Below are 15,104 nucleotides of genomic sequence, written 5' to 3'. Positions count from 1 at the left end.
CTCAGAAATAGAAAATTCTGAAAGTGCAGATTTATTGCAACATTGCTGATGAAATTATTTCAAGGTGAAATGTACAAAGAGGGAAATCTACTTGTAACATCAATGTGCTGCTAAGCTTCTTCTTTCTTTTTTTTGATAGTTTGGTCTGTCTTTGTATGTTTATGATCTCTTATCAGAAACTCTAGAGCTATATTATTTTAGAATTCTGTATTTCTTAGATATTAGATAATGCAGTGCATATGCCACATATCACATAATATCTTATCAGAGTCTGGGGTGATACTTCATAATCAAATTCATACTTTTATAGCAAAATGTATGAATATTTTCACAAGCTGGGATAAATAAAGACTATAAATTCCTTTATATCTGTTCAGGTCAAGTTTTGCCTATAAATCATTTTCAGAACTTGTTTTTTTGATTTTGCAATTGTGCTTAAGGAACTATGAACATGTACTACTAAGAAGTGCTTGATGACATAATTCTCCCACCATTCTGTTCACTTTTTGTTTGAGTTACTTCAACATTTAAATTTATGTTATAAACCATAATATCATTTGGCTTTAAATTAGTGTTGTGAGCCACATCTCTGGCCTTCATCTGGTGTGACTCGGCAAATGTCATCTGAGGCATTGAAACTGCAACAGCACAAGAATGGCAAATGGGACACAATCCTCTCATCCGGAGTGTTCTGCCCACCAAGAATATGTCCATGGACCCACGCCCCTACCTCCCGGGTGTGCCTCCCATTGGATAAACACAGATACACCGGGCTACTTACTTAGTAGGACATTATGTTAAGAAAGGGAGTGACAAAGACAGTGTTTACTGGGGGGACTTAGGACACTGAACAGAGACGAGGAATTGTTTTATGCATCTTTAGATGTTTTGTCTTGTTCTTAAACTTACAGCATATGATTCTTAATTATATCTCATTGTTATTTTTCCATATGCCCACGAAAAGCAATTCAAGGTTTTTAAGTGGAATTGCTTTTGTTTTGTAGATGGAAAATCTAAAACATGCAGATAAATTGAAGAAGGAAAACGATCGTGCCCAGAGTAAAATAAAGTTGTTGGTGAAATCCTGTAAACAGCTGGAAGAGGAAAAGGTGATGTTGCAGAAAGAACTATCTCATCTTGAAGCTGCACAGGAGAAACAGAGAGCAGGTGGGTGCTAGCCCGGCGCACATCGATAAGCCCTCACTGGCGCCGACTAGTGACGTCACATACACATCGACAAGCCCTCACTGGCGCCGACTAGTGATGTCACACACTGGTGTGTCTGCCCCGGAAGCGTGGACCGTGATCTGTTCTGTGGCAGCACGTCGAGATTGAGCGGCAGACCATTTTCCAATTTCTGAATTTTGTGCTCGGGCTGGGGTCATTAACGGGATTCAGAATGAAGCCTGCATTTTAAAAATAGAACGACTGCACCTTCTGTTCTATCAAATGTGCAAAAACCTGGCAGCCCTGTTTGCTAATGAGCCTTTCCAAGAAGAGTTATTCATGTGGATGTCCATTACATAGTTCCTACATCAAAGGAAGATTGGCCTCTGAGCTGGCACTGGTAATTTACCAACAGATGATTCTGGTATCCATGGCCCTACTAAATAGGAAGGTTGGGGACTACATTTTTGGGTGTGTAAATACAATGAAACAAAGTGACAATGCTTTTTGTCACTTTTCTCTACATACACCCCTAGAGTGGAATGCTTTTTCTGTATGGATAGATGATGGCAAATATAGTACGCATGGCTCTTCTGGACCGTACGTAGTTTGGCAGGGGGGAGGGGTCCACAGTGTTCCCTGCTGAGAAGAGTAGGCAGAAGAGACTGGGGCTTCAAGGATGGAATCAACACCAACCAGGCAGCTGCAAGTGACTGAGACATCTTCCCATGTAGTGTCCTTCAAACCCTTGTCCGTTAGATCCTCCATTGCCTCCACGCAGTTTTCAGCACTTCTTTGGACTTGTCTTTTTTTTTTACACAAATTTTATTTTTATTAAAAATCATCATGGTGTAAAACATGCACATGCTTTCAAAAAAAAATTAATATGCCCTTAAAGTGAAAAAAGTGAAAGTCGCTTACTCATGTCTGACTGTCTGTGACACCATGGACTGTGTAGCCTGCTAGGCAAGTCCTCTGTCCATGGGATTTCTCAGCCATGAATACTGGAGTGGGTTGCTGTTCCCTTCTCCAGGAGATCCTCCTGACCTGGGGATCGAACCTGGATCTCCCACATTCCAGATTGATTCTTTACTGTCTGAGACACTAGGGAAGCCCTTAAACCCCTGTCCTGTTTCCCAACTTTGCCAGGTAGAGGTAATTTTGCTTGTTTGGCCACTTTGATGTGCTAAGCTATATGACTAAATTGGTATTTCTGGATAAAGCATTTTTATAATGTCAGTTTACTTTCTCATATGAAAGGAAGATGTAGTTACTTTACAAGAACCTTTTCTGTTGTCATTCCTGTGTAGTACGTTACTTTTTAGTTGGTTAGCATTTACGTTATCATGACTTCTTTTTAAGTAGCCATTCTAAGTGGGTGTTTTATGTGCTTGTGGGGAATTTCTGTGTTTTTGTTGAAGAAATACCAGTTCAAGCACTCTTGTCCATTTTTTTTTGTTTGTTTTCTTTTTATTATTGTAAGAGTTCTTCATATATACTGGATTCTACAGTCTTTTCATTGGCCCCTGCCTGTATCCCAGTATACAGCCTTGACATACTCCTTTCCTGATTTGGAACCAGTCTGTTGTTCCATGTCCAGTTCTAACTTGCTTCCTGACCTGCATACAGATTTTTCAGGAGGCAGGTCAGGTGGTCTGATACTCCCATCTCTTGAAGAATTGTCCACAATTTGTTGTGATCCACACAGGGCTTTGGCATATTCAATAAAGCAGAAATAGATGTTTTTCTGGAACTCTCTTGCTTTTTCGATGATCCAGTAGATGTTGGCAATTTGATCTCTGGTTCCTCTGCCTTTTCTAAAACCAGCTTGAACATCTGGAAGTTCTCAGTTCATGTACTGTTGAAGCTTGGCTTGGAGAATTTTGAGCATTACTTTACTAGCCTGTGAGATGAGTGCAATTGTGCAGTAGTTTGAGCATTCTTTGGCATTGCCTTTCTTTTGGATTGGAATAAAAACTGACCTTTTCCAGTCCTGTGGTCACTGCCGAGTTTTCCAGATTTGCTTGCATATTGAGTGGAGCACTTTCACAGCATCATCTTTTAGGATTTGAAATAGCTCAACTGGAATTCCATCACCTCTACCAGCTTTGTTTGTAGTGATGCTTCCTAAGGCCCACTTGACTTTGCATTCTAGGATGTCTGGTTCTAGGTGAGTGATCCCACCATTGTGCTTATCTGCGTCATGAAGATCTTTTTTGTACAGTTCTGTGTATTCTTGCCAACTCTTCTTAATATCTTCTGCTTTTGTTAGGTCCATACCATTTCTGTCCTTTATTGTGCCCATCTTTGCAGGAATTGTTCCTTTGGTATCTCTGATTTTCTTGAAGATATCTCTAGTCTTTCCCATTCTGTTGTTTTCCTCTGTTTCTTTGCATTGATGGCTGAGGAAGGCTTTCTTATCTCTCCTTGCTATTCTTTGGAACTCTGCATTCAAATGGGTATCTCATTCCTTTTCTCCTTTGCCTTTCGCTTCTCTTCTTTTCACAGCTATTTGTAAGGCCTCCTCAGACAACCATTATGCCTTTTTGCATTTCTTTTTCTCGGAAATGGTCTTGATCATTGCCTCCTGTACCATGTCATGAACCTCTATCCATAGTTCTTCAGCCACTCTGTCTATCAGATCTAATCCCTTGAATCTATTTGTCACTTCCTTTGTATAATCGTAAGGGATCAGGAAAGGAGTACGTCAAGGCTATATATTGTCAACCTGCTTATTTAACTTATATGCAGAGTACATCATGAGAAATGCTGGACTGGATGAAGCACAAGCTGGAATCAAGGGAGAAATATCAGTAACCTCAGGTATGCAGATGATACTACCCTTATGGCAGAAAGTGAAGAAGAACTAAAGAGCCTCTTGATGAAAGTGAAAGACAAGAGTGAAAAAGTTGGCTGAAAACTAAACATTCAGAAAACTAAGATCATGGCATCTGGTCTCATCACTTCATGGCGAATAGATGGGGAAACAGTGGAAACAGTGACAGACTTTAATTTTGGGGCTAAAAATCACTGCAGATGGTGACTCCAGCCATGAAATTAAAAGACACTTCTTGGAAGGAAAGTTATGACCAACCTAGACAGCATATTAAAAAGCAGAGACATCACTTTGCCAACAAAGGTCTATGTAGTCAAGGCTATGCTTTTTCCAGTGGTCATGTATGGATGTGAGAGTTGGACTATAAAGAAAGCTGAGTGCTGAAGAATTGATGCTTGTAAACTGTGGTGTTGCAGAAGACTCTTGAGAGTCCCTTGGACTGCAAAGAGATCCAACCTAAAGGAAATCAGTCCTGAATATTCATTGGAAGGACTGATGCTGAAGCTGAAACGCCAGTACTTTGGCCACCTGATGCGAAGGGCTGACTCATTAGAAAAGACCCTGATGCTGGGAAAGATTGAGGGCAGGAGGAGAAGGGGATGACAGAGGATGAGATGGTTGGATAGCATCACGGACTCAAGGGATATGAGTCTGAGTAAACTCTGGGAGTTAGTGATGGACAGGGAGGCCTGGAGTGTTGCAGTCCATGGGGTCGCAAAGAGTAGGACATGACTGAGCAACTGAACTGTCTCCCAAAGCCTTTACAACCATGACTTTATATTCTCTGTCGACTTTTACTGTTCATTCATTCACTTAAAATAGAAAGGATGGACAGAGGAATATAGAGGGTGCAATAAATTCATTCATTTTATGTAGTATGATAACTACAAGGTGGTTTGATGGATTGGCTGAAATCCGAGTTTGAGATATTGATGGGTTATATTTAAACTATCCCAGTAAGTACATGGGCTCCCCTGTTGGCTGAAGACTGCCTACAAAGTGGTAAAGAATCTGCCTGCCGAGGAGGAGATGCGGGTTCAATCCCTGGAGAAGGAAATGGCAACCCACTCCAGTATTCTTGCCTAGGAAATCCCATGGACAGAGTAGCCTGGTGGGCTATATAGTCTGTGGGGTCTCAAAAGAATTGGGCATGACTTAGCCAGTAAACAACAATAAGTCTGTAACTCACGAGAATATGTATCTTGATACAATCCCTACCAAACAAGAGCTGTTTGAAATATAAGAACCATCTGTAGCTACATTTTCCCCCATTTCCAAAATAAAAAAAATCAAGAGCAAGTCTAAGGTTATCTGCTTGATGATGCCCAGTGTTAACTAGAGAAGTGTCACGTTACAAATGATTTGTCATTTTACTTTTGACAGATACCGTCGTGGATGCTAATGTCGACGAATTAATAACTGAAATGAAAGAACTGAAAGAAACCCTTGAAGAAAAAACCAAGGAGGCAGACGAATACCTGGATAAATACTGTTCCCTGCTCATAAGCCATGAGAAGTTAGAGAAAGCCAAGGAGATGTTAGAAACACAAGTTGCTCGTCTGAGTTCACAACAATCTAAACTGAATCTTCGGAGCTCTCCTTTGGTGAATTCGCTTGCTCCAGGACCATCCCCAGTCCCTTCTGCCACTGAGAAGAAGTTACCATCCGGCCAAAATAAATCTTCAGGCAAAAGGCAAAGGTCCAGTGGGATTCGGGAGGATGGCGGAGAAACCACGCCTTCTACACCAGAGACATTTTCTAAAAAAAGCAGGAAAGCCATCAGAAGTGGTACTCACCTTGCAGAGGATGCAGAAGATGCTGAATTTGAGCCAGAGGGGCTTCCAGAAGTTGTAAAGAAAGGTATGACATAATTTTAAAAGTATTTGTGTTCTTTTAAAAAAAATTCACATACAAAAAGAAAAGAAGCATTTGTATTTTGGGGTTATTATGCCATGGTCCTAATTAATCTTCAGAAGCAGTAGTCCACTGTTAACTTGGTAAGGTATATGCTTTCTTTTCTGTCATGAGAGAATGACAGATCTAATTACTTATGTCACAGTACAAAAAATACTAGGAGATTTGAAAAATGACTGTCAGAAAACTGTTTGGAATTTGATATTTCTGTGCTGAAAATCCCCAAATTGAAGATAACCCTTCAAGTTTCCCACCTTTAGTGTTGTGTGACCCAGGTAGTAGGGAAGCTGAAGGACGGGCCCCATGATGCTGGCTCCTGGCTGGAGCTGCTTACCACGTTGTTGTTTTTTTTAACCCAGTGTTCTTCAACATGTAGCCCAGAGACTGGGGCCAGTCTAGGAACGTTTGCTACTGGCCCATGACCAAAACAATGTATAGAAATCATGAGTTAGAGTTTTAAATTTTCATAGCTATTTGCTATTTTGCTGTTTTCAATATCCAAGCACATAATCAGTTTTTATTATACTCATTCTTATTGTATTATACAAAAGTATCATTCCACAGCAGATGAGAGATTACTCCCCACCCCTCTTCTTTCCCATAGAACTAGAGAAAAACAAATATCATATATTAATGTGTATATGTGGAATCTGAAAAAATTGGTATAGATGGTCTTATTGATAGAGCTGAAATAGAGACACAGAAGTAGAGAAGAAACATAGAGACACCAAGAGGAAAAGCGGGGAGGCAGGATGAATTGGGAGATTAGTACTGACGTATATATATATATTGACATATGACATTGTTGATCCTGTGTATAAAATAGGTAACTAATGAGAACCTACTGTATAGCATGGGCTTCCCAGGTGATACAGAATAAATAATATTCTTTATGAATGATAAATAAAGAGTCCGCCTACCAATGCAGGAGACCAGCGTTCCACTCCTGGATCGGGAAGATCCCCTGGAGGAGGGCATGGTGACCCACTCTATATTCTTGCCTGGGAAATCCCGTGGACAGAGGAGCCTGGTGGGCTGCAGTCCAAAGGGTCACCAGGAGCCTGACACAGCTAACTGAATGAAGCGGCACGCGCTGTATGGCACAGGGAGCTCTACTGAGCACTCTGTGGTGACCTGAATGGGAGCGCAGTTCCACAGAGAGGGGCTACACGCATACGTGTAGCTGATTCACTTTGCTGTACAGTAGAAATTAACACAACCTTGTAAAGCAACTCTACTCCAATAACTATTTATTTTTAAAAATGAATTCTGGGATATAGAAAACAAACCAGTGGTTACCAGTGGAGCGAGGACAGGGGGACGGGCAAGATGGGTGCAGGAGATTAGGAGGTACAGATGACTATGTTTGAAATAAATAGGCTACAAGGATGTATCATTCAGCATAGTGAAGAGACCCAGTAATGTAGCCAATATTTTATAATAACTGAAATGGAATATAACCTTTACAACTTGTGAATCACTGTGTTGTACACATGAAACTAATATAGGAAAAATTCTGGGAAGTGATTTGGGGGGAAAACAAAGGAAGAAAGTTTTGGTTTTTTTTTTTTCCCATAGATGGTTTGAAGGCACTATTCTGAGTAATTCTAACCCTTAGGAAATCTAACCTCCAAATAGTTAGCTTGCTCTTTTTCATTACTGTTTTTTATTTGTAGGTAAGGGGTTAAAAACAAAGCAAAAACACAGGCTCTTGTAGTTAATGTAGTTACTTTAAAGCTGTTCTGAGCCTGTGTGACATGCTTTCTTTTAGTGTCCTCGGGATTGCTGTTCTCCTCTTGGTCATCACAAGCTGCGTCAGTTCCCTCTACAGGGGGAGATGATGCGGAGGGAAATCGCTCTTAGCGAGATCCAGACTCTCCTCCCATCCAGTCTTTCTACGTGAGAGTAGTCACTGCAAGTAGCTGTTGTGACTCCACATTTTCCCCCTTTCCACAAGAGCAGGCCTTTTCTTTTGCCTGTCTCTTTCCATTTTACCTGCCTTATTTTCCCCTCCAGTCCGTCTCACAGGAATGCCTGCCGATTTGTTTAGTAGAAGCAGGAAGAACTTTTTTCTCTTTAATATTATTTCCGCCCCCACCTCCCTTTTCCCCATGTTGTTTCTTATGTTTCTAATAAGAAAAAAAAAAAAAAAAACCCACCTGTTAGGGATTTACTGTTTGCTGCCTCCCAGGGTAATTATGAATAAAATTATGAATAAAAATAAAACTACCCACTGCGGTGAGGAGGAAGTGGTTTTGGAGTCACCCTTATCCTTGCTCACTCATGAATGCCACTCGTGAATATCACTCCCACTGGGGAGGCTGATGGAATTGTAGCCAGCAGTGCTGACAATCAGTTTTGTGCCCTTAGGGTTTGCCGACATCCCCACCGGAAAGACTAGCCCCTACATCCTGCGGAGGACAACCATGGCAACCAGGACCAGCCCCCGCCTTGCTGCCCAGAAGTTAGCAGCATCCCCGCCAAGTCTCGACAAAGAAAATCTCACCGAGACCTCCAAACCAACAGCTGGTGGCAGCAGATCACAAAAGGTAAACTCTGTGAACATGTATCTACTGTGTGAAATCCAGGAAATGAGAGCGGCATCTGGGCAAGGCTTTGACGCTGCACCGGCTGACTCAGGAGCTCTTCGAAGTCTGACCTTCTCCCTGTGGTATAAATAAGTCAGTAGTGAGGAGAGTAGCAAGCAGATGCGAGGACAGGCGTCATGTTATCCTGCCGCACAATCTCATCCTTGACCCAGCAGGCTGCTGATACACAGTCTGATGGCAAACGGTGTTGTCAGAGCGGAGCTCCAAGGGTGTGTTAGCGAGTTTTGGGCAGAACCTTGGAAGGACGCAGCACAGGCAGTGGTCTTTGCTTGTTTACAGGCTCCCTCTCACCCCTCTGCCCCCTGGCTGTGATTCTTAGTGTTTGTTACTCCTTGACTGTCTACAAAAAGCACATGTTTCAGTAGATGTCTAAAGAAAGGGGCTCTGTTTGTGGATGTCTCTATTTTGATTGTTGAAGTGAGAAAGGGTTGGAATCTTAGGGGCCTCTCTGCACCTTGCAAACAGCCCAGTCAAGTTATTTAAAGCACAGAGTGTGTTTGCTTCATAGCCATACCAGCAGCTACCATTTATGTCTGCAAAGTACATGAATTTTAGGGAACTCAGTTTTATTTTATTTTATTGAACTCTTGTAAGTACTTATTATAAAAGGATGAAGAAAATAAGACTCAATAAAGATTGAACCTACCTGGAGTTAACACCTCTCTCTCTCAGCTCCAGTCTTGCTCTTTTCCTATTGTTTCTCAGACTAGGGATCACAGGAATCTTGTTGAAAGTTTCTGGAATAGCTTACAGAATTTTTGTTTTTAATATTGTGATTGTACTTTGCTTATTGGTTGCTGCTGCTGCTGCTGCTGCGTCGCTTCAGTCATGTCCGACCCTGTGTGACCCCATAGACAGCAGCCCACCAGGCTCCCCCGTCCCTGGGATTCTCCAGGCAAGAATACTGGAGTGGGTTGCCATGTCCTTTTCCAATGCATGAAAGTGAAAAGTGAAAGTGAAGTCGCTCAGTCGTGTCTGACCCTTTGAGACCCCATGGACTGTAGCCTACCAGGCTCCTCCATCCATGGGATTTTCCAGGCAAGAGTACTGGAGTGGGTTGCCAGTTCTTTCTCCATTGCTTATTGGTTAGAGTTTAAGTATTCAATCAGATTACCCTGACCCAGCCAACGAAACTTTGAAGGTGTAGTAACCCTTATTTGTATAATATAATACTTGTTAAGTGGGCAGGCGTGTTCCTCATTAGGATTTTAGATACCAAATACAAAGACTTTGGTGAGTAGTTGCATCAAAGCAACATTTAAGCAAATGTTTGTTATGCTGATATATAAGAGCTCTAAGGATTAAGGAATTTATATCTACAGTTGAGTTTTGTTCATAACTTACATTATAATAAAGATTTTATTAACTGGGGGCTGAGGAAGAAGGGTCTGAGATTTTCTTTCACTCATTAAAATGGGCCCATCTATGACTTACAGTTAGAAATATTCTGCTATTTTGTGCGTATTTCTTTCCCTTCCCCATCAGTCCTCCCACCTCCAACCCACGTTTCTCTATTTTTCTTTCTTACTCACTCACTCACTCACGTTTGGAGTTAACTTTTAAATGTTGGGAACCGTAGAACACTGAAGTGTACTGGAGTAGGTCCTAACTCTCCAGGGACCGTAAGAACAGTTTCTTTTCCATAAGGTAACTAGTGCCTTTAAAGAGTGAAGCTTCCAGACTTGATCAAAGCTATTAACCACAGTCTAATTCCTGAAATGAAGTACTTGGCTCTTCCCAGTATCCCTTCTCTGATGTTGCTGATTATGTGAACAGTTTACTTGTGTCCTCATTTCTAATACAGATACCTTCTAAATTAGTGCAGCTGTTAATGTCCTGAAGTGATTGCAATGATAGATGTTTACAGGTGTGTTAGGAAATCACCTCATAAGATTCCCGCAGGGGTCACTTTCCCTTCTTTGATGAGGAACTGATGGTAAAGCAGTTTTCATGTGGAGTTCGAACTTATTTTCTCAGAGAGCTTTGCACGCTAGGGGGCCTGCTTTCCACACTGCTGTCGCATCTGCTGAGGACAGAGCAGTAACCATGGTTTCCTGCAGACTTGTGTGTGCAGGGGCTATAGGCTGCAGCAGGCACCAGTGGTTATGAATTGCTAGGCAATTTTGTGCACTTGTGCACATGAATGGCCGGTGGTTCCTCTTGAAAGGAGGTTACAGGGGACTCGTGATTAGATGCAAGCCTTCAAAACCCAGCCTATTGATTTTTAATATAATTCAACATTTTCTGAGTCACTTTATAAAATGCTTGCCTCATCTGCTGAGCATATTTCATCATTCAGTTTGGAAAAAGAGATAGCAAGTTATCCTTTCCTAAAGCGGTTGCTCAGAAACTTCGGATTATCATTCTTCACCTAAAGTCACTGGCTGAGTGTTGAGAGATTTCCTAGATCATTTAACAGAACTGTCAGTGACAGCTGACAAGTTTGAAGGGGAACATGGGTAAGATGCAGCATAGGTGAGGATCAGTCTCTGCTTTGTCTCTGGGAGTTAGCTCCAGACGACCATCCATCAACTGTACGAGATGATTGTGAGGCCATCACCACAGGGCCTGTCAGCAGTTTAGTGGGGTCTTAACCATTTTTCCTACTTATGAGTTTCTTTTCCAATGAGCTATTTGCATACCCGCCGTCTCCCCACTGTGGCTGCAGACACGGTTTGTAAGACAGTTAGGGTATGGGTGCCCTTAATAGATTAAATACCTGGGAAGCCTGACCTCATCTAGTTATGGATAAGTCTGAGGCTAACTAACCAACATGAGGATCAAATCCAAAGTTAAAACTGATTACCAACTATAGTTTCCTCCATTCAGAATCAAGAAATTGAGTCTGGAAGGGGAGGCCAAAGGGTGGACTTTGGCTGTTCTGTTGGGTTTCAGAAGGAGTTTTACTAGCTCAGATTCTCTTTGCCCAGTGTGGTCTCTCTCCTTACCTCCTCTGTCTTTTAATGGTGCAACTAAAGGTTTGATTCTCCTGCAGCTCACGGGTTCAAGGGAAATGTCTGTCTTCTATATTGCTTTCTACTTTAAAAAAAAAAAAAGGAAAGAAAAGAGTGCCAGTAAAACTCTTGTTTTTTTCCTTCAGATTTCCATGGACAGTAATTTTCCATTAAGTCCTGATCCTTCAAGGCCCCCCCTTTTAAGTGTGCTGCACGTCATCTGAGGTAGAGGCAACCTTTCCAGGGATCTGATCTGTTGGCCAGATTTACTATGTTTTCTGTGATGAAAAGTATTTAGCTGCCTTTTAAAACCATACACTTCCTATGGAAAGAATATACACGGGGAAATAATTTCCATTCTTTTCTTCTTCTGCTTCAGAAGGTGGTCCTGGGCAGGCAGTTGGGCAGGGCGTGGTCTGTCCCATAGGTGCTTCTCAGGACTTCTCAGTGCCTCCTTGGTACTGAACACGTATCACCCTGGTTAGGAGTCCTTCCTCTTTTTCTTTTAAAGGTCTTCCTACCTGAACCGTCTACTCTTGCCCTCTCACTTCGGTTGTGACGTTGTTCTGTATTTCATCTGTCCTGCTCTTTTCTCTCTCCTGACCCCGTATTTTTTCTCACTACTATAGAAACCTCAGAAAATCTCAACCCTACCAGTGTTGCATTACCTGGTAATGCGTTACCCTCTCATCTGCTTCTTAAAGTCTCACATTTTTTGAGATCCCCTTTTCTCTTAAAAGTGGGATCCCCCTTTCTCTTAAAAGGCAGGACATTGGAAAGGGAACTTACTTTTATTCTGGACTTTAAATGGAAGGAGAGTGATTAAAATGTTATTATGTGAGGAAGAGGCTCTAGTAAATAAAGCTTCCACCTTATGAAACTGTTAGGACTCACTGGAATATGTTTATTTGCATGATAGAGGATCAAGTAAGATAAATGGAAGCTGGTTTGGGTTCTTACACAAATATTGAATGTTTGCTATTAGTCAAGCATATTCTGGGCACTGTGGATGCAGAGGTAAAGAGGACATAGTCTTTGCCCTCAGAGAGCTTACCTTCTGATCTGAGAAGGTCACAGTGGCCTTGGGAACGAGTGTCTGGTCATTAGAGATGTCAAGGAAAGCTTTGCAAGGTGGCTCATCAGAGGTGATGTCTGACCCTTTTCTCTAGCTTCTCTGTTTAGGTGGGGGCCTGTTTTTAGGGTAGAAGAAATAGTCAAACTGTGTACAAACTCCTAGAGGAAGAATTGAACTTCAAATGTAATGACCTAAATAAGGACTTTATTTTTCATGTTGTAGAAATGTGAATGTGATTTTAGACCTCTAACTGTCATACTTGTGTTGCAGGTCAAGGTTTCTCAACAGAGCCCAGTGGATTCATGCACTGCCTTCCGAGATCCCATTGGCAGATCTCTCTCCATCAGTAATCTTCCCGAGAGAAGTCCAGTGGGCAGCCCCAGGGAGGGCCTGAGAGCCAAGCGAGGCCGCCACGCCCCCAGCCCAGAATCCAGCCTGGAGTCCAAGGGCAGCGAGAACTGTAGGGTCCAGTAGAAGACCCCGTGTGTGTCAGGACTCCTGGAAGGTGGCAGTTGTTGAACAGAAAGCAGTGTGACTGTGCGCTTGTCTTTATTCATCAGCAAGCACCGTACCAGAGGGAAGAAAACTCCTTTTAAATAGAAATATATTGACTATTTAGATCTCCCCTGTAGAAGAATTAGAAAAGTTTGGAAGCACTGATTACCTCTACATTGATATTCCTCTTCTGTAATGTAAAATAGTCCCGTATAAAGCATTTTGGCAATGTTACACTTAAATGGCAAGCACTATATTACAACTCCTGTTTTTATGTGGATTCTACACTAAAAAATGCAAGTAACATTTTCTTGCAAGGGACAGCTCCCAGGAAAATGTAAACTTTTGCTTTATGATACTTCTTTTGTATAATGTTAGACATGGAATAATTTTAGATCAAGAGTTTCTTTGAGTTGAGTAAAATGAAGGAAACCCTGTTACATGTTTTTAAGGAAAACATGCACACAGATACGTGTGTGGGTGTGTTCCCCTCTCCAATGTGTTTTCTAAATCTTGGCTCACTTACATAACCTGTTCATGTTTGTGGTGTGGTGGGCGTTGTGTGTCGATTTTCAATTAGCCTGGCTGCAGGCTCCTCAGAGGTGTAGTGTTTTGAGCTTTCTGTCATTGTGCTGTTTCTCTTCAAGGCCAGTTTGTTGTAGTGTTTTGGTAGGATTCTCATAAATGGTGGTCTATAAAATATGGCATTTTTTCTAATAAAAAATTCAATTCACCTTTGTTTTACGTACAAATGATTTCTAAATATAAATATATTATGAACTTTGGTACCATTTCTTGCTAACTTCAGCAGCCTTTGATAAAAGTAAAAATGTTCTAACAAATAATATACTACTACATTTAGAAAACACATTCAGTTATATTAAAAAGACACGGTTTGGAATGTGGGTCATGAAGATTATGTAGGCATATAACACGTCCAGCCAGTGCCTAGCACGTTGCGTGTTCTCATTAACTCTCATCAACAAGGCTACAAGTATGTGGTGTTTTCCAGCTCATTTATGGATGACAGAGTTTTGTAAATACGCAGGCATTCTGAGCCATATCAATTCCAAAAACTCTGGAACAAGTGCTTGTGTCCTCGAATCAGGGTAAAGAAGTTTTCCAGGACATGAACTTGTAAAAGATAATTTGCTGTTGACTTTCAGTTCAGATTTATGTATACACTTTGACAAATACTAACATTTATATTTTAAAATTGTCCTTAGCTAGGTGGCCTGTATTGCTGGGTAATGCTTCAGTAATATGAAGCTGCTTAGTATTCATCTACTGAAAGTGATATCCTGTCTTTGCTCCTGTTTCTTCAGTTGCTCGGGGGTGTGGTCTGGCGCAATATCCTTATCATAAGTCATCCCAAGGCTGCCATGTGCTCAAGGGCATGACCCAGAGGAGATATTACTAATACCAGGCCATCAACTTCATTGGCTGCCTACAGTTATTGGAAGATTCCACTCAGTAGGTCTGGCTGGGTGGTTCCCTGGGTCCTTGAAAGCATCCTTTTTTTTTCTTTTCTATTAATTTTTTACTGGAGTATATTTGCTTTACAATGTACTATTCTTCTGTACAGTAAAATGAATCAGCTATGTATATACACATAATCCCTCCTTTTTGAACTTCCTTTCCATTTGGATCACCGCAGAGCACTAAGAGTTCCCTGAGCTAGACAGTATGTTTTCATTAGTTACCTGTTTTATCCACGGTATCAATAGTGTGCATATGTCAGTCCCAGTCTCCCAGTTCCTGCCACCCCTCCCACCTTCCCACTCGGTATCTGTATATTCTCTATGTTTGTGTTTCTATTTTGACTTTGCAAATAAGATCATCTATACCATTTTTCTCTATTCCACATATATGTGTTAATATACGGTATTTATTTTTCTCACTTCATTTTGTATGACACTATCTCCGTCCATCCATGTCTCTACAAATGACCCAATTTTGCTCCTTTTTATGGCTGAGTAATATTCCATTGTATGAAAGCATCTTGATCTTTTCCCAGGTGGACCTTGTTACAGGTAATACTCAGCATGTCTTCC

General features: G+C 41.4%; 1 protein-coding gene across 1 annotated transcript in view; it reads left to right on the top strand.

The window, feature by feature from the left end:
* Positions 1-13,788, top strand: part of CENPF (centromere protein F) — a 62,557-nt gene extending 48,769 nt beyond the window's left edge. Inside the window, exons 17-20 of the mRNA XM_027565606.1 lie at positions 1,005-1,167; positions 5,387-5,863; positions 8,288-8,466; positions 12,826-13,788. Coding sequence (XP_027421407.1) covers positions 1,005-1,167; positions 5,387-5,863; positions 8,288-8,466; positions 12,826-13,029 — 1,023 coding nt within the window. The 3' untranslated portion in view covers positions 13,030-13,788. The remainder of the gene's footprint in view (positions 1-1,004; positions 1,168-5,386; positions 5,864-8,287; positions 8,467-12,825) is intronic.
* The last annotated feature ends 1,316 nt before the right edge of the window (positions 13,789-15,104 follow it).

Source organism: Bos indicus x Bos taurus, chromosome 16, assembly GCF_003369695.1.
Source record: "Bos indicus x Bos taurus breed Angus x Brahman F1 hybrid chromosome 16, Bos_hybrid_MaternalHap_v2.0, whole genome shotgun sequence".
In the NCBI taxonomy this organism is placed as follows: domain Eukaryota; kingdom Metazoa; phylum Chordata; class Mammalia; order Artiodactyla; family Bovidae; genus Bos; species Bos indicus x Bos taurus.
The sequence above is the reverse complement of the archived record's forward strand: the minus strand, read 5'-3'. Positions and strand labels throughout refer to the sequence as shown.